General features: G+C 40.8%; 2 protein-coding genes across 2 annotated transcripts; one reads left to right on the top strand and one right to left on the bottom strand.

The window, feature by feature from the left end:
- Positions 1-4,184: 4,184 nt before the first annotated feature.
- On the top strand, positions 4,185-6,586 carry LOC104418510 (UPF0481 protein At3g47200). Its single transcript, XM_039302426.1, is given in 9 exon segments — positions 4,185-4,302; positions 5,212-5,313; positions 5,316-5,384; positions 5,387-5,560; positions 5,563-5,735; positions 5,737-5,883; positions 5,886-6,327; positions 6,330-6,425; positions 6,428-6,586. Coding segments are annotated over 9 exon segments (1,416 nt in total). The 3' UTR covers positions 6,523-6,586.
- Positions 6,587-20,399: 13,813 nt separating this feature from the next.
- On the bottom strand, positions 20,400-21,095 carry LOC120288442 (B3 domain-containing protein At2g32645-like). The gene has a single exon (XM_039302425.1). The coding sequence runs from the start codon at positions 21,093-21,095 to the stop codon at positions 20,400-20,402; it is 696 nt and encodes a 231-aa protein (XP_039158359.1).
- Positions 21,096-23,972: the final 2,877 nt, after the last annotated feature.

The raw sequence follows: 23,972 nt of genomic DNA, 5'->3' as shown, positions 1-23,972 counted from the left end.
GCAATAGATTCTCGGCCTAGTAATAAGCTTTGCCAAACCCAAGAGGGCCTAGCACCTTTAGAGGCATGCCAAAAATCATGAGATGGAAAATATATACTTTTTAATAGTCTGCTGTACAATGAAGTAGGATCTTGGGCTAGACGCCAAGCTTGTTTACCCAGTAGTGCTCTGTTAAAAACCATAAGATCACGGAATCATAATCCCCCTTTATCTTTCCTACTCTTAATGCAATCCAGTTCTTCCAATGGATGCCTTTCTTGCTGTATCGTCAGCCACGGAATTTAGCTATTTTCTTTCTATGACTTTACAAATAGCGGATTTTGAAAATCGACATTGCATAATGAGGAATTGCTTGCACAATGGTTTTAATAAGAACCTCCTTGCCTCCTTTTGAAATAAGTTTTTCTTTCCAACTTTCAAGTTTTGAATGCACTCGACCCATAAGCCAAGAAAACATCTCCCGTTTAGATTTGCCCCAATCTGAGGATATACCGAGATATCTGCTAGTTTTTTGTAGTAAAGGAACTCTAAGTACTCTGGCAAGATTTTCTTTCAAGCTGCTAGGACAATCTGGGCTACATAATAAACCTGATTTATTTTGGTTAATGGCCTGTCCTGTAGCTAGGCAATACTCATTAATTATAGCAGCTAAGTTCTGACATTCAATAAGCTTCGCATCAAGAAAAAAGATGGCATCATCTGCGAAAAATAAATGGGAGAGAGTAGGACACCACCGGTTAAGTTTAATACCTTTGAGGTTGCCAATGTCCACTGCATTATTGATAAGAGTCGTTAAGGCATTAGCCATCAGGATGAAGAGGTATGGTGATAAAGGATCGCCTTGTCTGAGACCTCTCGTAGGATGGAAAAAGGGTAGAAATTCGCCATTGAATTTGACACTATAAGAAACCGTAGAAACACATTGGAATATCCAGTGCACCCATTTCGTATGAAATCCAAGCTTTAGGAGATAATCTCTAAGAAAATTCCGTTCGACCCGGTCATAAGCCTTCTGCATATATAGCTTAAGCACATCATGAAAATTCTTTTTTCTGTTTTCTGATTCTGATCTGATGTAAAACCTCTTGAACGACAATTATATTGTCCTGGATTTGCCGACCTTCAACAAAAGCAATCTGTTCTGGTGCTATCAACTGTGCAGCTAGGGTTTAAGACGGTTAGCAAGAATCTTAGAAATTACCTTATAAATAAAATTGCAGAGGCTGATAGGACGAAACTGGTCCAATCTTTCTGGATGAGGAATCTTAGGAATTAAGGAAATAGAGGTGCGATTGTATTCCGGTAATAAGATCCCTGTCTGAAAAAATTGTTTCACAGCTGAGATTATATCATCTTGTAGGATATTCCAATGGGCACGATAGAATTGACCATTCAATTCGTCAGGACCGGGTGCCTTGGTCTCTCCTAATTGGAATACCGCGGTCTGGACCTCCTCACAGGTAATTGCAGCTACTAGACTATCATTTATTTCCGGCGTCACAACTTGTTTACAAAGATTAAGTGTCGGGCCATAGTCTCTATACCCTGCAGAAGAATATAGCTGCTGAAAATAGTTAAAAGTCATCTCTTTCAGAATAGTAGGGTCCCGTATCCAATTTTGCTGATCATCCTGAAGCATTCTAATCTTGTTTTGTTGACGTCTTTGAATCGTAGTGGCATGAAAAAATTTGGTGTTCCTGTCCCCCCATTTAAGCCAATTGACTCGAGATCGCATTGCCCAAAATTTTTCCTCCTGCTGCCATAAGCCGTGTATTTTTGCTTTCAGGTCCGATATCACATCAGTATTAGAGTGCGAAAAGGTTTGATTAGTAAGAGACTGAAGCTGATTTTTGAGAGTATGAATCTGAGTGCGTGCATTCTTGAATTTGGAACGACTCCATTTGGATAATGCAACAGAAACAGAGTGCAGTTTTTGGGGGAGTGTCACCTCTCCTAGCTGAGAAGATGCCCATGAAGCAGAAATGACTTCTCGGCACTCCATATCCTGAAGCCAAAAGGCCTCAAAGTAGAAAGATTTCTGCCTTTTACAGTATGATAGTGCTTCAGTGTATAAGAGAAGGGGGCTGTGGTCTGATCCCAAGGTTGGAAGAGCGAGAACTTCGGCAAGAGGGTAAGCTAATCTCCAATCCTTTGTGCATAGCATTCTATCTAACCGTTCCTTAACAATATCATCCCCATGTCTATTATTTGTCCATGTAAAAGCACAGCCCTTGCTGCGGAGATCCATAAGATAACAAGCATTGAGTAGATTGCGAAAAGAAAGCATTCTGTGAGACTCGGCAGGACGTTTTCCAACTTTCTCCCATGGATAGAGCACTTCATTGTAATCCCCTATGCATAGCCAAGGAAGGGTATTAAAGTTACTTATTTGTCGTAAAGCTGTCCACAGGTGCTGCCGGAGATGAAAACTCGCTGGAGCGTGTAAGCAGGAAAGGCGCATGATGATGCCAGAATCCAGGTCAGTACAAATAGAATCCAACATGTCTGAAGATTGATAAGTTACTTTCAAAGAAACTTTATCAGTCCAAAAAAGGGCTAAACCTCCTGCCAATCCTACTGGATTTTGAATGTAACTTGCTGAGAATTTGAGTTTTCGTCGAAGGTCCATGAGCTTCTGAGTCTGATTTTTGGTTTCCATCAAAAATAAGATATCGGGCTTCTCCGGGTCACTAAGACCCTTAACGCTTGAACTATCAGGGGGTTGCCCAACCCCTGACAGTTCCAACTTATAAGTCTCATTGTTCACCTGGTGTCTTTTTAGGGCTAGCCACCAGGGCCCAACATGCAGGAGTATCTGCCTCAGTAATAGGAGTGTCTTGTAGAGCTAATTCATCAAAATGTTCCTGAAGCTAAAACCGAATTTCATAAGGAAGATGTCATTTGGCCTTCTTAAGAGGGGATCTTGCATTAAGACGAGAATGTTTGATCTTTTTTTTTTTTTAACTGAGAGGAGCTAGCGACTAAGTTATCAACTATTATAAGTTGCCGGTCCTGATTTTGCAGCTCATGATTAACTTGGCTTGATGTTGCGATAGTAGGATCATCTATTGAGGCGTCCATAGTTTGTTTACCTTTGTTTTTTTGTACTGAAATGTCAGGTGCATCATGTACAGAGTCCGGAATAGGAATAATCTCCAGAGAAGGTTGAGGGGTCTTAGGAATAATCTCTTCATCATAAAAGGTGCGCCAGAATGGGCTATGTGTTCGTACCTCTGCTCTTAACCAAGAGCCATATAAAAAACTGATATCATCTAATTTATTTTCATCACATGGAAAAGTTTGACAATTCGTTGCATAGTGACCCAGTATACCGCAGGAATAGCAATAGTGAGCTAAACGTTCATATCTAAAGTCCAACCAAAGATTCTTGCCTTCAATCTTAAGGAGAAGCCCTGTTTTCAGCGCACGTTGAAGGTCCAATTCCACCCTTGCCCTCCTTGCTCGAAGCGGTAATCCATCTTTACTCTCTATGTTCACTTCTATAACCTTTCCAATATGACCTGCAGCCCGATGAATTAAAGTATCTGTACAACGCTCTAAAGGCAAGCCGACAACATGGACCCAGAACTCACAAGTGTTAAAGTCATAGCAATACAGCGGCGTGTTAGCCATCCAAGGCTTTAAAATAAACAGATGATTTGCAAACAACCAAGGTCTGTTTTCTAGAACTCTCTGTCTGACATCATCAGATTTGAACTTTATAATGTACAAACCAGAGTCGCCTTGTGAGAATTCCACTAAATCAGTGCACCAAGCCTTTTTCATAATAGTTTGGAGAGCTTGAAAATTAACTGAGGGGTTATTGTGAAGCTTACCAACCAGAGTTAACTTACATTCTGCGATTTTTTCACTAGGTGCGGCCTCATCCCATATCTCAATTTGCTGTTCGGACCACAAGCGACCCATGCGATTGCATAAGGCTGCCAAGCGGGCTTCATCTGCGGCAGTGGGTGGTCCATTTCAGAGTAAGAGGTTGAGCAATGAGAGAAATCCTCCACAAGATACCCAGAAACAGAGAACAGAGATCGTCCAGAGCCTTGTGAGAGTTATCGATCAGCTGAAAGCGACTCAAGGGAATTTCGAGGGAAAATTCAAGGAAAGGTGGGCCGATCGTGACATGCAAATGGAGGAGGGGTGTGGGTAAAGGACGGATGTAGTAGAGAATGAAGGGGTGGAGTGGGTTAGAAGGAAAGCAGAAAGTACAGGTAGATATGGTGACTTCACAAACTCTCAGTGTAATAAAACCAGTTAGAAAAGCCTGGGGAAGAAACTACCATGGCGGTAGATACACTCTACATTGCGTAGAGAGAAAACCCCAAGCGAGAGGGTTCCGATTTCAAGTCCAAGATTGCAACATGATTTCAGCATGCAAATGACGTCACATGATGATGCATAATATGTCCAGTCGAAGCTAATGACAATTACTTGCATTCTCTAGTTGATCACGTCACAGAATTTTGACGTCAAGGTCATCCTATCATCAATAATATGCAATCAGTTCGGAAATGACATTTACATGCTAATCATCACCAAATCAAGTATCAAGACCTAATCATCAATGAACATTTAAAGTGTAAGTCCTACCCTAAATATTGATCGAAAATCAATATTTGCAACCTCGCTTTCTAAGGAGCACATCCATGAAATGCAACTCTGACATATGTGTAAGAAAATAAAAATCTTAGTTACCTTACAATGTAGCTAATTGTAGACATTTGTGTGAAATAAATAAATTTTGTAATTTCCATTAGGCATTCGGTCAAATTAATACCAATTATCACTATTATACCACCATAAGGGCGGACCCACAGAGCATATCGACGCATGAGAGAGATGGTGGCTTTCACGAACTCAGATAACAAAAACTGAGGAATTGACTATTGGATTTCGATTGAAAACTGAATTCCTTTATCTGATGAGCTGCATCAATTCAAATATCAAAACCCAAAGACAGGCAAAGGCGAGCAAAGGCAGGAATCTGGACTCCCCAAGAAATCAACCTCTAATGCATCCACGGACATAATAGATCAACAGCCTCAGGAACACCAGGTTCTCAAGCTACAGCAAGAACCATCCGAGGCCCTCCAGGTTGTGGTCGAGAACAAAGGGGGCGAAAACATCTCAGAAGATGAGCTGAGGCTGCCTGAGTCCGATGAGGCTGCCTGAGTCCGAATGGGTCATCTCCATCAGAGAAGCTTGAGCAAGCTTGCCAGGACGACAAGGCCTGCTCATGGGCAAAACTCTCCATTTATCCAATCCCGCAATATCTCAAGGATGGTGAGGACATGGCCTACATCCCCAGATTGTCTCCCTTGGGCCATATCACCACGGTAAGAAGCGACTCGGCCAGATGGACCGGCACAAGTCCTCCACCACATCCTCAGATGCACTGGTCATGAGATAAGCCTCCATCTAGACGCGGTGAAGGAAATCGAGGAGAAAACTCGTGCCTGCTACGAGGGGACGATATCCATGAGCAGTAACGAGTTTGTGGAGATGATGGTTCTTGATGGGTGTTTTGCGATCGAGTTGTTCAGGGGAATTGCTCAGGGTTCAAGGAACTCAGCTACCCTCACAATGACCCCGTCTTCTCAATACCGGGATTGATGCACACAATCCAGTGGCACATGATCATGCTCGAGAATCAGATCCCTCTTTTCATACTAGACCAGCTGCTCAGCCTCCAGCTTGGCGACCCCAACCAGAAGGGGCTTTGTGGCCAAGCTGGTGCTCCGGTTCTTTGACCCTCTGATGCCAACAGATGAGCCTTTGACCAAGCTTAGCCGCAACAAGCTGGAGTCTCTCGGCTACACCACCACCTTCGAGCCATTATCTGACCAGGGCGAGCTCCATTGCCTCTTTAAGTGTTCTGGCGAAGCCTTCTCCGCTTGGGCCTGAAGCCAGAGCCAAGGACATGGATCAAGCGATGGTTGCACTCCAACCAGGTTGCCGAAAAGAGGCAGCAGCAGCTCATCCACTGCATGACAGAGCTCCGGGAAGCCGAGATCAAGTTCAAAAAGAGGAAGATGGACAGGTTCTGAGACATCCAGTTCAAGGATGGGATTCTCTGGATCCCACGGCTTCTGATCCACAATGGGACAAGGTCGCTTTTCCTCAACTTGATAGCCTTCAAGCAGTCTCACTTCGATTGCAGCAACAACATCACCTTGTACGTAATCTTCATGGACAACTTGATCAACTCACCCGAGGACTTCGGGTACCTTCACTACTGCAGGATCATCGAGCATTGGCTTGGGAGCAACATGGAGGTCGCTGACCTCTTCAACTGGCTTTGCCAGGAGGTGGTCTTGACATCAATGACAGTTACCTCTCTACACTGTCTGTGGAGGTGAACAGATACTACAACCATAGGTGGAATGCCTGGAGAGACAGTCTCAAGCACAAGCAATCATTTCTGTTATTGCTGCTTTTGTTTTGCTTGCGATTACTTTGACACAGACCTTCTATGGGGTCTATGCCTACTACAGGCCAGGCTCTTGATCTCTGCAGTTTTTCAGATCAGTTCTCACTCAGTTTTCCTCCCAGTGAACATGCCCCTGAAAGATTTTACACAGAAAATTTCATTCAAAATCTGTTGCATTTTCTTTTATTTTTTCCTTGTATTGAAATAGAGTTACAAGCTACGGAAGGGGAAACAACAAATGCAATTTGTCCAAGTATCAGTTTTGCCTGAGATGCGAATCCTGTTGGAATGTCCAAACAGTTTGTATGCAAATAAATTTGTTCTATCAATTCCTAAAAGCCTTGTGCCGTTAGAATAAACCTCAAAACCTCCAAACAATTCCACAGCCATTTTTAAAACAGCTTTCTGGTAACCCTTTTCATCTTAAATTAGAACAAATTATGGCTGACAGTATATGTAATGTTAACTCATGAAAGGCAAACAAGAGAGGGACTCTGAGCTGGCCAAGGCTGACACTTTCATTGTCTACCCAAGAGCAGAAACAATCTTAGCTTACAGCAGAAGGTCATCGTCTAAAACAACACCATTACCAATTAATGCTATGGAATCCTTGCTCACTGAATCTGTGAGTACAGACATCTGACACAAATGATCATTCTCCTTCAAGCACCAAGAGGATTTTGAAACTAATCCGTGTTACAACAGTACATCCTCTCATAAATCGGTGGCCATTAACTAAAATGTGTAAGGGACAGTTGATAAAAGACAAGCTTAGACAAACACATAATAGGTAACAAAAGAGAACTAAGAACTTCAGCTATATTAAAATGACAGCAGTAAAAGAAAAAAAAAAAAAAAGAATGCCACGTCTAGAACAAATTGGGACTACCCCTTATTAAAGCTAAGACAGAAATATTACAACTAATAAACTCCTCTTGAGAAGTTTCCATGATGGTTTTTGTAGGCTTTCTAAAAGATCTCTTTAAGATAGGTGGAGAATCAGGCAACAGGACAAAATAGTTTTTGAGCCAATCTTTTGCTGTGAGAAAGCTCCATCAGCTGGCATGACACCATGGATAAAACAAGCCTACTCAAGAACTATAGATAGATCGTACTTGAAATATTTAATCCCTCGGAAGGCTCGCACTCTCAGTTGAAGATGCTCTCTTTCCATCATAGTGCTGATGAAAAAGAAGTAGAGTCAAAAGGCAAAATAAATATACAAAGCAAAAAATCAGAGAAGCAGACATGCAGAAAAAAAAAGAAAAAAAGGTTCAGCATACCCATTTGCCGAAAGAAATTGGGACATATTTGTACTTGACCATAAGCATTATCTGTCTCCTCATTGTAAGTGTAAACAACATGACCCAGTAGAAAGGAGTACTGGCCAGAAGACAGGTACATCAACCACGCTGAAGAACATCATTACGGAGCAGTCTCAAATGCCTATTTGGTTTGTAACCTTCCATTGAGAAACTAGAACAATATGTTCAATAAGTAACCATCCAATCTAAGCAGGAAGTAAATTTTTATATCCAAAAGCTCTCTCAAAGGAACCAATGTAATCAGTGGATCAAAATTTGAATCTTTAAAAGCATAAGCATTTGACACTTCTATATTATTCTCAATTTAGTGCGAAACATTGGTTGGTTTTGAATCAGTTAAATGACAAGAATATTGTCACTCAAAGATTGTTTAAAAAAAAAGGCTATACATCTGAAAGGACATAAAAGAAGTAAACATATCATCACAGGGAAAGTCGGAGCTTCTCAATTCACTCCCGTTAACTTTACATTGTCAGTTTCAATCGCCCCGCATGAATAAACTCATGCGTCTATGTGTAAATGGAAAGAAAGATCATATACAGAAGCAGATCAAGAACGCTGTTACAGTAAAATCATATCAAAAAGGCATTTTTACATCACGCGAAGTCAGTCTTGCGTCAAGAACAAGCGACTGTTTTGTGATAACAAAATGCAAACACAAAACCGAGACAACATGATGCTTCCACACCATTAAACTTCTTCAGTCACTAGATTTTGAATCTAGTCATGAGACCTCGGGCGGCTCTTTTTTACCCCAAGCTCAACTAAAAGCATCACATTCTTAAAACTTAATAAACACCAATTTCACTGGTCTCTCACAAATTCCAATTTTTTCCACATCCTCCAAGAAATTCAAGTTGAAGGCAGAAATCATCACGCCAATCGAATCCTTCCACTTGAAGTCAGAATACCCAGAACACACTATTCATCTTTCTCCTCCAAAATGAAGCAGATCAATTCCACCAAATCCAATCAATAGCAAATCGGAATGACCAACACCAAAGTGCCCCCTAAATCAACTCCCACTGAGAAAAACTAGGATCAGTCTTCAATTAAAAAGCATGACAAAACACTACCTAAACGTTAAAAACACAAATTTTACCAACCTCTCGCAAATTCAATCTATACCGTCTACCTCCCAAGTTATCCAAACTTGAAGGCACAAATTGTCAACTACAACGAGTCTTTCCACCCTCAAAATACCTCTAATTCATAATACCGGGAACACAAATTCGATCTTTCACCCCAGAAATGACGCAGATCAAATCCACCAAATCCAACTGATAGCTAAATGCAACTACCAATCGAAAATAATAATGCGAATCAAATGTGCAGCACCGACATGTCCAGCAGGTGCTGGCACCGCTGCGAGACGGCGAATGTTCACTGCGACGTGGCGGAGGCGGCGGGGGGCGTCAGTGGCGACCGGAATGATTAATTGATGGGCTCGGGCTGGGCCCTTAGAGATCGGACCTAATTTTTTGCCCACGCTTGCCCAATATATAGGAATGAGTTTTGTGTACAGAATACTCGGGTCGGGCTTCATAGCTAATTAGCCTTGTCCAATTAATCCAGAAGTGCCTTTCGAGTACAAGTGGCTTACCTTGGGCTTGGGCTTGGGCTTGGGCGAGCCCATGGGCCGTGAACCTCATAATTAAGTCTAGTGGCAATTTTTAGATAATTCACTATAAAATCCATATTGCCAATTTGCCACTCCTGACAGATTTGGGAGAATCGGAAGGAGCTATCGCACCTCCCTTATTTATGAAGCTTAAATGCTATCTTGTCGCCTGTAGACCTCCTTGAACCGTGACTTGGAATAGTGCGACATGAAGGGTTACAATCAGCTTCTATTTTCCTCTTTGTTCAAATTTTCAATTTTACTTCGTTTTTAAATTTGTTTGTAAAAAAAATAAAATTGATTTCACAATTGATAGCCGTTATAATTAATTATGGTGATTTTTAAATCAACTTTAAAAATCACGATGAAACCTTAAGGAGTTGATCTTCAAGAATCACGGCTCGCCTTGATCTTCCCTAGCAGTGATAATTACAAACTGAAATATGAAAATAAAAAGGAAAAAAATTGAAAAAGGGAGGGAAAAAAAAAGTTGGAGGGGGTTCCCTTTCTGCTCCAACAGTGACGCCAGAAAATGGGTTGCATCATTGTTTGAATCGAATCCATTCCTGCTTCTCCAGCGCCCGCACTCGTCCTCCAAAGCTCGTTGATCAACTATCTCTTTATGTCTGTTCGGCATTGTTGGGGATTGCATCGCTGGGTTCGATAACTGTGAGACATCATCTACTTTTGCAGACTGCGATGTGGAGCAGATTGGGCTTGCCTAAGGTAAGGGTGTACAAAAGGAACCGCCTGAACCATGATCCGTCTAGTGACCAATTTCATTGGATTGGACTAGACCGATGGTGCGATCTGGTTCACAGTCCTAGGATTAACCATTATGGTCCCTAATTCCCATTTTTGGGAACCGATCACCCCTAAGTGTAACTTGGAAATCCCTTCAACGGTGCATCAAACATTTATCAATCCTAGAACTGAAAAATCAAATTCTTTAAATGCAGGTTACCCATAATTAAGGAACCTTTAGGACAATTTACCTACTGATAAGTTCGCGCTCCTCCATATTAGATTAGCAAGGAGAAACCGTTGGGACTCACCTGGTGATGTTACATTAAGTGAAGATCAAGAGTGCCGCCACAACTACACATAAGGTGAGAAAAACTCTCGAACCAATCTCCGCCTCATTGTCCGACACATTCACGAGAAATGACTCGGCTCAATCAATCAACTCGGAGTAGACAGCCTCAACTAATTCGGTGGAGTCAGAGACCTTGAGGAGGGTACTTGTAGAGAGGTTGAAGTCTAAAGGTGCGTTTGGTTCAACGTTTCCTCAAAAGCATCTTAGAGAAATACTTGGGTGTTTTGCCAACCCATCTCAAGGGGCTTTCGGCCAAATGCTAGCATTGGGAGATGACTAACATTGAGCTTTTAGCATTTGGCCAAATGTTGAAATTAAATTTATTTCTTTGAAAATTACCATCACCATTTTTTTTTCTAGTTTTATGCCCGTTATTGTTCATCTTTTCTTGAGGAAGGGCGGTCAATGAGGGCGGCCAATGAGGGTTGATCTAGTAGGCAAAGGGTCAGCGAGAGGCTAGCAAGGTGCTGGTGAAGTCGTGGGAGGGCCACCTGGGTTGCATGACCACGGTGACAAGGCCTGAGGTCGCACGACCTAGGCAACGGCTACTGATGCTAGCCAGATCTCGCCAGCGGCCTTAGTCCTTCGCTAGAGGGTTTTCATTTTTTATTTAAAAAAAATTAGACCCAAAAGCCCTTTGTAAAAAAATATTTGCTAAACACTATTTAGGATAAAGTAGCTTTGTAAATAATTTTTTTACCAAACGCAATTTGTATTTCCTTAGTAGGCTTTAGAGCAAAGGTATTTGCATTTTCCCAATGCTTATATGCAAAGCCAAACCAAACGTACCCTAAGATGGAAGGCATCGGAGTTTCAGCGAGCTGCGTGATACTCGCTGGCCTCGATGGAAAGGAGAAGGTCGGGGATGAGGGCGTGGAGACGGTGGTTTGGAACGGAAGGCGGAGATGGATTTTGAGGAGGAGGAGCGAGAGGACGAAGGGTGCAATGGAGGAGGCGGAGCTCATACTCGCGGAGGATTCCGAGGTCGGAATCGCACATGGTTGGGGTAGAAGTAGAAGAAGAAGATTCTCAAGGTACACATGGAACGTCGTTTTGTTTTAAATTATCCCTTAAATTGTGCAGAAATTGTCTCATTTGCCCTAGATCTCCGACAAGCATGAATGCTTCACGTGCCATTCCTAGTTCCAAATGAAGGGCAATTGGGGAATTTTACTAAAAAACTTGGGCCCCACCCAACAAATTATTCCTTTCAAAATCAATCGGCTTGGGTTTGACGAATGAAATTGAGATGAATCAATAAGATTTCTACCCTTGTGGAAAAAGCGCCATCAAACGAGACGTTTCCTAGCGTGCTTAGAAAGATATGAGGTGTTTGTGTATTATGTTTGTTTAATATTTCGAGTTCGACTTTCATTTCTTACTCCAATATCTAAAGCCATGTGCAGTCATGCATATGTTTCCTAATCTCTTGCAACAAAACTAATTTATTTCACTTTGTCCAATCACGCCCGCTAGGATTAAGCTAGAGATAGATTGGTTATTGTTTGCAGAAATTAAAACAATTGATCACTTCGTCTAAAATTCTAATTGTTCCTGAGAATTTTAAATTTGCGGTACAACGCACAAGTCCTCTTACATTAATAAAGCTTAAAACATGTCATATCTCTCTTCCATTTCCTAATTGACGATTCTTTGATGGTTTTTGTAGACGAGGTGATTTTGGTCTCTATTAGCCTTAAACATTTACATACATTGCCTTTCAGTTGATTTTGAAAAGTTTTAAAGCATTCCATAAATTGTTGACAAACATTGTGATAACTCTATAAAAATAGAGTTATTTTACTTATTTTAGACAATAAATAATGCAATATATGTGAGAAAATATTTAGATTTATTCTAATTATTTGAATTTTTCTTGTTTATGTAGCATAATTAGATATAGAGAAGATTAGGAAAATAATGGCAAAAATCATGAATTCAAATCGAAAGCATTGGAAGATGAATATCAAATCAGGGGATTTTTAATTTTGTTCCCTAATTTTATCTACAAATATTGGAAGATGGATATCAAATCAAAGATTTTCTGATTTACTCCATAATTTTATGCAAAAAATAAACAATCGCCTAGGGATAAGAACTTGGATTTGTCCTAAAAAATAGGAGAACATTGAAAGCCTGGAGGATAGTGAGGTTTTTATTTGTAGATCAATTTTTATTGTTCTCGAGTTTTTTCAAATATTTTGAAGAGAAGTTAAAAGTGATGACAAAATTTTTGTTTCTTGATTCAAGATGTTAGGTTTAATTTATATTTTGCTTCTTCTTCTATTATGTTCTAATTTTCTTCTGTTAGGCTACAATGTAGCTTGACCATGATAATATAAATGTTATGATTTTTATACGTGTAAATGATTTTATTTTATGTGAGTTATATATATTATTGTGTTTAATACTTTTAAGTGACTGGCCACCACTTGAATGATCTAATGTGCATGTTTAAGACTGATAAGTGGTGGCATACAATTGCTCTTTATAATATATAACCATGAATTAAATATGGATATAGATATACCATGTTATTTGTGTAATTTTTGATGATAAGGTGATTCATAAGACTCATTGTAAGCGGGGAACATTCATAGATTTTAATGTACTTATGTTTATTTAAATTCACATAGAAATATGGTGGATTAATAAACTGAGTAAGTTTGCTATAGGGTAGTAAATATATTAGGAAATTCCGCTATCACATTTTTTATATCGTTCTTATACTCGTAACAATATGAAATTTATATATAGTGGTTATGGTGAAATCGGATGCTCTAACATATTTATCTAATTAATTTATTGCATTTAGTTTCCAAAGTTTGCTTTTAAGATTTTTAGTTTTAATTTATTCTCAATTCTATTATGACATGTTAGATAAATTTTAGAATTAATCCATTTTTAGTATTTAATTAGTATTAATCATCAATCTCCGTGAGACGTATTCTGTCTCATAATCATATTACTTATTCGACACGCTCACTTACGTTTAGAAAGTATAAAGTAAACTCCTTTTTTTTTTTTTTTTGGTGACATGCAACATACAAAGTCATTGGGGGTAAGTATAGTATAAGTGCCAATATTTTCGTACGATGCTCACTTGAGTGTCAATTTTTTTCACTCACTTGAGTATCACAAATTTAAAAAATAGATCATTTGAATGTCATTTCCAATTTGCCCAACCGGAAAAGCTGACACGATCGCTGGTTGTCCAACATGGTCTTTGGAAAATATTATTTTAATAATATTACTATTTGTTATTATTTTTTTGAATCTTTTTATTTTTTTCTTTTACTTTTCTTTTTCCTTTTTTTCTTTAGGGTCAGCGAGGGTCACTGGCGATCCTTGCCGACCGTGACCGCCCCACCCTTGGCAATGAAGGCCCTGCGCAAGGTTGTTGGGGTTGCTCTAGGTAGCATCTAGCTCTAGGTGGTTGCGAGCGACGTCGCCCAAAGTGGAAAAGGGCTATCATGGGTCATCAGGGGTTGGTGAGGCCCCGACGGCCTCGCCTAGGCCTTCGCGATGAGGACAAGGTGACCCTCACTCAGATATGGCCGCCCTCTTTGTGAAGGCCCTAGGCGAGGTCATCGAGGCCTTGTCGACTGTTGGTTAGGCCGCGACGGCCCTCACCTGCTCTAGGCAATGCCAACGAGGGCCATCGTGGCCTTTGCCTAGACCTGGTCACCTTCGTCACGAAGGCCCTGGGTGAGGCCGTCGATGCCTTGCGAACCACTGGAGAGGCCGGGATGACCCTTGCTTGCTCTAGGCAACGCTAGTGAGGGTCCTCTCGGCCTTGCCAAAGGCCTTTGTGGCTAAGGGCGAGGTAGCCCTCACCTAGATCTAGCCGCCCTCACCGCGAAGGCTTTGGCGAGGCCGCAATAGCCCTTGCTTGCTCTGGGCGGTGTTACCCACGGTTGCCTAGTAGCTGACAAGGGCCCTCGAGGCATCACCTAGGGTCTTCATGATTGAGGGCGAGGCGGCCACTAGTCACGTTGACGACTATGAAAGAAAAGTAAGAATGTGGTCAGCGAGGGTCGCTAGTGACCCTCGTCAACCCTAGAGAAAAGAAATACAAAAAAAACAAAGCAAAATACATATGGAAATAAAAAAATCCAAAAAAAAAAGTAAAAAAAAAAGTTTCATGTAGGATATTTGGTTGGAATTGTCACTTAAGTTATCGTTTTTTTCTTTTTTATGTGGCATTCAAGTAAGTGAAAAAAAAAGTTTTAGCACTCAAGTAAGCGCCATATAAAAGTTTTGACACTACTACCCTTATGCCCAAAGTCATGGTCTCAAAAACATGAACCTAATAAACAGTGCACAAGTTTAGAATAGCTGCAAGTCTAGCCCATATAACACATTGAAAAGTCGAAGGCCTCCTCCACTCTCCTCTCATGTAAGAGAGGCGACGTCCACATCTCGTCCAAGTCAATGGCGGGGGTACGACTCGATCAGTCGAGTGAGTTAGGTCTTCAACTCCTTCTCCAACTCCACTTCCTCATCCCAATGCTTCTTCTTCATCGCCGCCAGCTTGTCTTCATGCACTTTCTCCAGCACCTCTCTTTTAGCCACAAATTCCTCCATTTCCTTTTCCTGAACCTGTACGAACTCAGCAATTTTCTCCACCCTGAACCAAAACCGAATTATTGAGGGATGAGACAAAATGGAAACAGCACGGTAAAGCTTTTCAGTGCCCCTCTCCTTATCTTCGGCACTTGAAGTATTAGCATTTGATTGCCTTAATCGCTCCCTCTTCTCCTTTTGTTCCCTCTCAAAGTCCTCTTCCTTCGCATTTAATTCATCATGTATGGCCTTCACTTGACTCTTTGAAGAACTGCTCCTGATTATCATTTGTTGTAAGCACATCGCACGAATTAGCGGACATAAAAATACAACATGGGGGGAAGCAGGAATTCTTTAATCTTACGGGAATAACATTATATGAAGAAATTCAAATATTCCACCAAACACAATGAGCATATATCAGGGACCAAATTCAGCCTTTCAAAAAATTTGAGCCTGAGGGTGATAATCCTGAGGATTGGCTTAAACTCCATAAGCTTGAAAACTGCATTGGTTGTCCTTCCTCTTCCATAAATATTCACACAATTTTACATTCAAAGGAAAAAATTTCTATAACACTGAAATTTTATGGTTAGGTCACATTAGGTTTCAAGGGTGTCCTATAACTTTTTGCTCCCTCACATGTACTCACACTGACATTTTAAAAAATAAAATTGTAAAGGGTGGCTTTGATTCTATAACTTATATAGCTTCATACACATTCTTTCAAGTTTTAATTGACCATAATGCCCATGAAAAAGACTCTGTTCTTCTGAAAACCCACACTCTCTCTCTTGATTATCAGAAGCACATTAGAATAAGAAGCTGCAAGCGCATCTTCTGAATCTCCATTTTGGACACTCACTTTCTCAGACATCCGTGGAGTAGTCAAACTAAAAGGAATACTCTAATTAAACAACTTGATAGGACATCGAAACACTTCAAAATACCACTTCCCCACATGAACAAACATGTCTGGGTGACCCCAGTGGCATGTGTATGGTACCATAGGAAACTCAATTTAACTTAATACAAATCTGGACAGCAAGTATATCTATCATTTCCAATGTGTTTCAAGCTTCAAAATGTCACGATTTGAATAAAAACACAAGTTCCATGTAACGTTCTGTTATATGAATGTATATGTATGATGGGTCAAAATAACATCAAAATGAGATTCAACCACCATTGTAAAATCACGCTTAACAAGGTAAGCATTCAAATTTCGGTAAGTATACAGCATGCACAACTTAACAAGTGCATCAATTTTACAAGAACTTGCCAAGATTCAAGTTTAATGCTTATTTATGATTAAGTATCTCAAGGCTCGCTCACAAAAAGGATGAAGAACTCATCATTCAATGAAGAAACAGTCACGAGAAGCAAGGTCTTGGATTATGTTCCACATACTAAAGCCATGAAAATGCAATGACTTAATAATAGATTGATGTAAAATCTAAGCTATTTAGTATGGACATGAGATTGAAACACACTAAAAACGATGAGCAAAGAACAATATATTAATGTGTCATCATGAACACAACCAATGTCTTCCTCCCATGAGATTGAAACAAACCAAAGTCGTGCTTAACAGGTGCTGGCCAGCGCGCATTCCAACAACCACAATCCAAATTTCACTCCTTAAAATGGCATTCGAACATACCAAAGTGATCAGGGATTGAGCATAAGTGAGTCTAATATCACCAAAACATATTTCATCCGTACAAAACATTGAACATTTGGTGTGCGCAAACATCAACAACTTCATAGCGAACATTTGGCTTCAATTATTACAGCGAATCAAGTGAATTTTAAACTGCCAACAAACCAATGAACATTTCATAAGAGCGGTCAGTAAGATAATTCTTCATATGCAATTGTCAATCATGAAATTAACTAAGAAAGAAAAGTAAAGTTTATCAGATGAACTGTAGATGAAAGCTACTAACAAAAAAAAATAACTATAAAAGATATATATATATATATTAAGGAGAAAAAAATAAAAGTAGAAGATAAAAATAGTTTGGAAAATACAGGTGTCGGGTAGTTAAGGGTGCGCATGGTAAACTTCCCCACCCAAGAATTTATATTATTCTCTTCCCCAACAAAAAAGAATAGAAACTTGTTTGATAACGGCAAGTTAGTTTTTTTTGTTCCCGGGAACAAAAAGTTAGCCCGGGAATGGTTTTGGAAAAGAAATGAGAAGTAAAAACAAGTTGCTTCTTGTTCCCGGAACAAGTTTAAGAAATAAGTGAATTTTTTTTTTTTTTTATTCTTCTCTTGTTGATCGCCATTGACCGCCCTTGACCGCCGCCCACTGTCGCCCGTTCTTTGCCGGCCGCCAGAGGTTGACCGACCGCCGCCGCCGGCCGACCGTGCGCCACCGTCGCCGCCGTCGCCGGTTGCCGCCGGTCTCCGCAGCCGGTTGCCGCCGCCGGTCGCCGCCGATCGCCGCTAAATGCCGCCGCCGGAGGTCGACCGACCGCCGCCGCCGGCCGGCCGGTGGCGTTCGGCGGTGGCGGCGATCCACCGGAAAAAAAATAAAAAACAAATAAATATAAAAAGAAACTATTTTTTACCAAACGCATTTCTATTCTTTTTCTATTTCTAGAGTAAAAATTTTGTGTAGTTACCAAACATGTTTTTTTACATAGAAATTGTTCCCCAGAATAGAAATAGAAAAAAACTATTTCTGAAAAAAAATTATTCCCCGACCAAGAAATGTTGCCATGCGCAGCCTAAGTCTACTAACCAGTTGGCCAAAATCTTCAGAGCAGTTGCCAACACCAGTCCAACACACGACGAATCCTTTGCCCTGGTGATTTTGGTCATTCTAACGCAGGGCATTTTGGTCATTTCATAAGAGAAATATAAAAGCAATCCTTTGCGTTCGGTCATTCCACGAATCTCCCGCCCAAAAAAGAAACCCGAAAAATGACGAAGTTCTGGATTCTTCTGGGCGCCGCGAGCCCTTCACGTCCTCAGTAGCTTCGCCGCCGGCCGCCAGCTCCGTCGGTGGCCAGTTGGCCATTGCCGGTCTTCCATCTCCGATCACGGACGACGCAAGGAGCTCGAACCTAGATCCTCTCGATTTCCTCTCTTGTCTGAGGTACATTTCCGTCGATTCTAAGTATTCATATGTCTCCCCCTACCCGCCGTCAGGTTCTCCGACGGTCAGACCTTACCTCGAACTGAATCACCTCCGTTTGCTGTGTAGAAAGCAACATCGAGAGTTGTCTAGCAGGCCGATGGATTCATCGGGTGGAAATGCTTCTTCGAGATCGGAGACAGAAGCTCGAGGCCCGCGAATGAGTGTTCCTTCGGCCGTTGGCGTCGAACTGCGAAGAGGCTCACGTCGCTGACTTCGACAATCAACTTCGCCTCCATTTCAATCGCGGTGGTATGCACTTCGTGTTATACGGGGAGAGAGAGAGAAGAGTCGAGAATCTTCGTAGACGGCCAGCTCCTTAGGACGTTCCAACGATGATGGAATTTGTCCATCAATTATCACACTCATCAAATCGTTTCTTTACCGATTAAACTCGCGTGTCGAATTTCGAATTCATTTTTCATAGCCGCAAACGAGATTCACTGTTTCTTCGGTCCATAAGGTTGCTGGTGCTAATTGGTTCGAGAGTACTGGTTTGAGTTCAATGCAGTGGTGTCAAGGTATGGGAGGTGCCATGTGTTAGACGACGCACAGAAGGTATTCGGTGAAATTATCCAAGACAAGGATTAGTAATGTTGCCTTGCGAAATTTAATTATGCTTAGCCAGGAACTGTAGGAATGCGCTCATCTCAGTTAGAGCATTCGGATTCCAACAAATAACCCAAGTCAAACGTCTCCTTTTACGTATGATCATGTGCGATTTTGCTTCATGTTCTATTTTCGTACTCATATTCCCATCTCTTAATGTTTCCTGTTCAGAGTACCTCGTTGCTCCCGCCTTTTACTTCATTGCCACAGAGACCTTTCTTGTTTCAATCAGTAGCCTGGAGTTGTTTGTCAAGTTGAGTGAAACAGAGTTGCTCTACTTTGTTATTGAATGCTGTGACTCGTTATCAATTACCTTGAGTTAGATGTGATCGATTTTCGATAAGATTCAGATCAAATAGTAATGACCACCAAAGCCCCTCATCTTCCAGGTTCTTGCTTCTCATCTAAATGAAGTTCATAAGTAATTTGTGCATGTTTAAGAAATTGTGACATTCTGGTTGAGTATACGGAAGGGTGTCTTAAGTCTGTGCAACTTGACAAAGTTTATTTTTCAGGAGCAAGGCCCAAGTAAGTGGGGCTACATTCTCGATTGGCTTCTTTTTAGTGGGTACCATAGCATTTCACCTAGAGGCCTGGAACAATGGCACATGCTTCCGGTATCATTTACATTGCCTACTGAACATGCAGGATTAAGGGCTATACCTGCAGTACGTGCTCGCCATACGGTAATTTCTTGGTCATAAGTGCTGTAGATACATGTTCAATGTATGTTGATTTCTTGGCTATGAGTACTGCTTCTAGATGTTAAATTGACTGCGTTTGGTTTGTATATGCTGGCTTCAATATGCTGGCTATGCGTGTTGATGCCATGTTTCATGTATGTTGTCTGGGTGGTTTGGTTTGTGAAAGGTTAATACTTCCATAATTTATGAGTGTTTTGATAATATATTGCCTGTCTTGGTTGGTGCATTTTTATGGGTCCATTGATGAGTGGATGTATTATTCCAAATGGATTTCTTTTAATAAGCCGGTCCAGAGTTTTGAAACTTGGTTTGTTCAATGTCAATCTTCTTGTTGCGCATATTATTGGTGGGTGATTGCCTAAAAATACCCTTTTTACCTATTGACTCACTATTTCGTTCAATTAAGGGGCAACTTTATTAAGGTAATATCATCTTTATGACATTGAGTTCTTTACCGTGCACATTTCTTTAGTGATGACATCCACTAACATATGAAAATTAGTTAAAATTTTATAAGGATCTCAATATGGAAAAATGGACACTTTAGTGTCTATATCCATTCCAATGCTCAGTGATTCCATAGATATACACTTCTCATTTGAATGTATAAAATGCCAACTGCAACCACAAATACAAAAAAAAAGAAGAAAAACTCGAGAACAACAAAAAACTTCATCAAAAAATCATGGTCGACCATAGCTGATCTATGAGGACTACCCCAGCTCCTATCACTTCTAACTTCATCGAGACACCAATAGTGGTCCCGAAATAATAGAAAAGAATGAAATTACCTAGACATTGAAATTTTTAAAAAAAGTACAAGAAAAGTGAAGCTAACTAGTTATGTACCGGGGTGAATGTAGAGAAATATCATGAATTACTTCTTCACGAAATAGGAGGAAGATCACAGCCATCCTTTCCATTGCCTTGTTGGTCTTCAACTCTCTTGAGGCAAAACCAAAGGCTGCCATCCACCCTGAAGGACCAAAGCTGAATGACAACATCCTTCATGAGTTCATTCCGCGCGTAAGGATGCGCGACCCCATTCCACCTCTCCGTCAACACGTAAGAAAAATTTCTGCTCTTGTAATTCCACCTCTTCAGTTGCAACCCGTGAGAAACTTCGAGGCACGGCTCAATGAGGGAAACCTTAATGCCCTCCTTCCTATCTAGGATTCGGATCTCTTCTTCGCTCAGGAAACCTTGCCTTATCTGCTTGTTGGGTATAGAGAGCCTACTTTGGCCTCGGCTCATGTCCGTGGCAGTAAGAGTCTTCTCCACCACGAGCGTCATATCCCGACCTTGCATCTCCTGAATTTTGTCCATGTACTTCGTCGGCAATTTGCTTGGTCCGATTAGAGCCGCGAGACCCGTCTTGGGAGTTTTCTTGGGTTTCTTGGAAACTCTTCCCCATTCTTGGGTTTCGGAGGAATCAAATGTACGCGACCTCTTCTTGTGGTTCTCAGCGACAGCTCTCGAAGGCTCTTGCTTGTTGTTTTGGACAACGACGAATGGGTTGACGTCTGGGCGTGGAATGTCGGCCTTTGCGCTCGCGGGGATCTCTTCTTCCGAACGATCCATCCGACACCGATTGGCCCAAAAGTGGTGGTGGTCACGAGGGTGACCTTCTTCTCACCATCGCGATCAAAGATGGAAGGCCCGAGACTTAGCTTTCCCTCGGAGATGAAAGAAGCTACGTCTGCCAAGAGATTGAGAGATGAGAAATCGAGCTTCATCTTTCTGTCCCCCTTTGAAAGACGGTTTGCAGACCGAAAATAGACCGTCGCTGCCGGAAAACTTTGATACCCCATTATCGCCAAGTGCTGAAGAGACGAAGAGACGAAGAGACGATGATCGTGGGTTTTGCCACAGAGAGAGAGAGAGAGAGAGAGAGAGAGAGAGAGACGAAGAAGGGGGGTGAGAGGGAGGGGAAGAAGAAAGCTAGTGCGATTGCAAATTAGGAAATATTAGGAATTACTTGAAGAAGATGAGAATTCTGAGCGGATCATAAGTGAGATGCGGGAGTTTCAAAATAGGAAATATTAGGGCTCTGTGACCGTTGTGACCGTTGAGTGCTTTCTCGGACGAGTGATTCTGAAAAATAAATTGTTGTCGATCTCCGAATTAGCCACGAATTGTTGTCTGCCCCCGAATTTTAAAATTGTACTTTGATTTTAATTGCACGTGTATTACAATTCTCTGGATTTTAATTACACGTGTACCTGGAAACAGAGCATGATTTTGCGAGGAGCCGAGAGCTAATAAAAGATTATCACTGATTTCTCTCAGTCACAGGTCTTCTTCGTCGTTCTCAATCGCCAGAAATCTGCCGTGGCTGTCGATCTCCATCGCTCCCACCACGGCGCCAAAACTCCTCTTATCTGCCCTGTTTTCTGGCCGGGAAGTTTCATCTTCAGTGCGGACACGTCTAGGGGCTCCATTCTCTGATCTGCACACTGGCCGAGGCTAGAAATCCAATTAACCAATGTAAAATCCGTTCGCTCTGTTTCTGTTGCGTATGAATGAAACAGAGGCCTGGAGCTCTATTTGATGTTTGTAAGAAAAGAGTTTGTCACTGAAGCTCTTTTGAGCTCTTTTGAAGTGTTTAATGTGAGCTGATGTTGTTGTGATTTTCTGAAATTGAATCATAGTTTTATATGTGTACAGGTTCATTGATCGAAATGCATATCACTCGTTTGATGAAATGCTCGAACTAAATAAATCAGGATGTGCTTCTATTCAACCCTTGAATCGAAAGTCACGCTACCTCAATCCAACGTGTTCTTGACTCATTAAAGCCTCATTTATGGGTCATCTTTTGTTGGAATATGATATTCATTTGTCATTGAATTGGTGTTATGATTATCATCTTCGGTATGTTTATCTTTTGTTGGAATATGATATTCATTTGTCATTGAATTGGTGTTATGATTCTCATCTTCGGTATGTTTCTCTTGGTCGCTATGCTTGGTCCCAGTATTCTCTCTCGCTGTGTTGTTTCTTTTTTTGTCTGAGTTCCATATACTAGGGTGTGTTTGCGTGGTCATCTGCAATAGTGGTGGCAGTTTTGTGGTGTCCGGAGGTCTATGATAATGGAAGAAAGTATGTTTGTGTTGCGCTGTTCTTATCACAGTACTGGGGTGCGTTGTTCTCTGGCGTAGTTCGGGTATGGTCTATTGATTAAGGTGTAGAACCTGTGTCGATGAAGTTCCTCGTGTGATTGATCAGTGAGCGCTGACTATTTAGACATAGAAGAAGACTAAAGGAAAGCAGAAAGAGAATTGAGAGGCTGTTGCATAAGAGACGACGGACTGAGAAAGGGAAAGAAAAAGAAATAATTATTAAAAAATAAACAAATATAAACGGAAATAAAGAAAAGATGAAAGATAAAAAAAAATAAATATTAAAAAATAAAAGATGAAAGATAAAAATGGTTGAAAAATAAGGTTGTCCGATAGGTTGTTTAGTCTTAACAATAATTTTAATTGAATTTCATTTAGTTTGTAATCTTACGACAAGTTAGGAAGTTACATTCATGATTTTCGGGATAAAATGAATTTTCGATCATTTAACTTTAGATGAAATACATAATGAGATAAAAAAGCTATAAGCGGCTAGTCAAACATGATCGGGTGTAATTTATATGTTATTTCTTTTCGACTTAAATTGGGTTGTAATAAAAAAAAGCTATATAAAATGTTGCTAAAATCATCACAAGAAAATGAACCACGATGAGATTACATGTAAAAAGTTATTGCAACAAAACCCCTTCTCTTTAGGAGAAATCCTAGAAACTCTCCTGAATTAGGTATTTCATTGTTAAGCAGGACAAAGATCTTTACAGGTCAAATCCCCATTTTGCTTTCAGCAATTGCTATTGTAAATCTTCTCAGGCTCTAGTGTTCTTTCTAGGATGGAACAATCCTTTTCAGAATGGATGATTGAACCATCTTTACTGGAGTCCTAATTGCACAAGCAGATGTATGATGTGAAAATATGTTGACCGCCAATAGTATTACATGCCAATTAGCATGACATATGTTGGATGCCAAAATACCAAGTTTGAATATGACAAAATACTTGAAAGTTGAAGACAACGGTTGATTGATTAAGTATACGAGTGGATGTACAAAGTGTAGAAAGTAAGTAGACTAATATGTACAAAGAGTGAGGACTCAAGTAGAATGGCACCGGTACCTCAAAACGCGTATTGCATGCTTCCTAAATCTCAAGTAAACATCCTCATCCTCCTTCCAATCTGGCTCGAGAGGTGAAGACTTCAAATATGCCAAAATAAACTTTGTTCCAGTGGAATTATCCTAAGTTCCTCTCTCCCCCCCAAAAAAAAAGATTTTTCATCAACCATATATGTTGACACTGTTAAAGTCATTGTTAAGAGCGTCAATGCCACCAGAAAGTCTAGATGAACCGGATTTTACCATTTAAGGAACACCGAAA

This window comes from Eucalyptus grandis, chromosome 9 (assembly GCF_016545825.1).
Source record: "Eucalyptus grandis isolate ANBG69807.140 chromosome 9, ASM1654582v1, whole genome shotgun sequence".
Taxonomy (NCBI): Eukaryota; Viridiplantae; Streptophyta; class Magnoliopsida; order Myrtales; family Myrtaceae; genus Eucalyptus; species Eucalyptus grandis.
This window is presented reverse-complemented; position numbering and strand designations above follow the sequence as displayed.

Bases quoted from the DNA above. Each gene is read 5' to 3' on its own strand.
- LOC120288442 (XM_039302425.1), bottom strand. From the start codon at position 21,095: ATGGATCGTTCGGAAGAAGAGATCCCCGCGAGCGCAAAGGCCGACATT.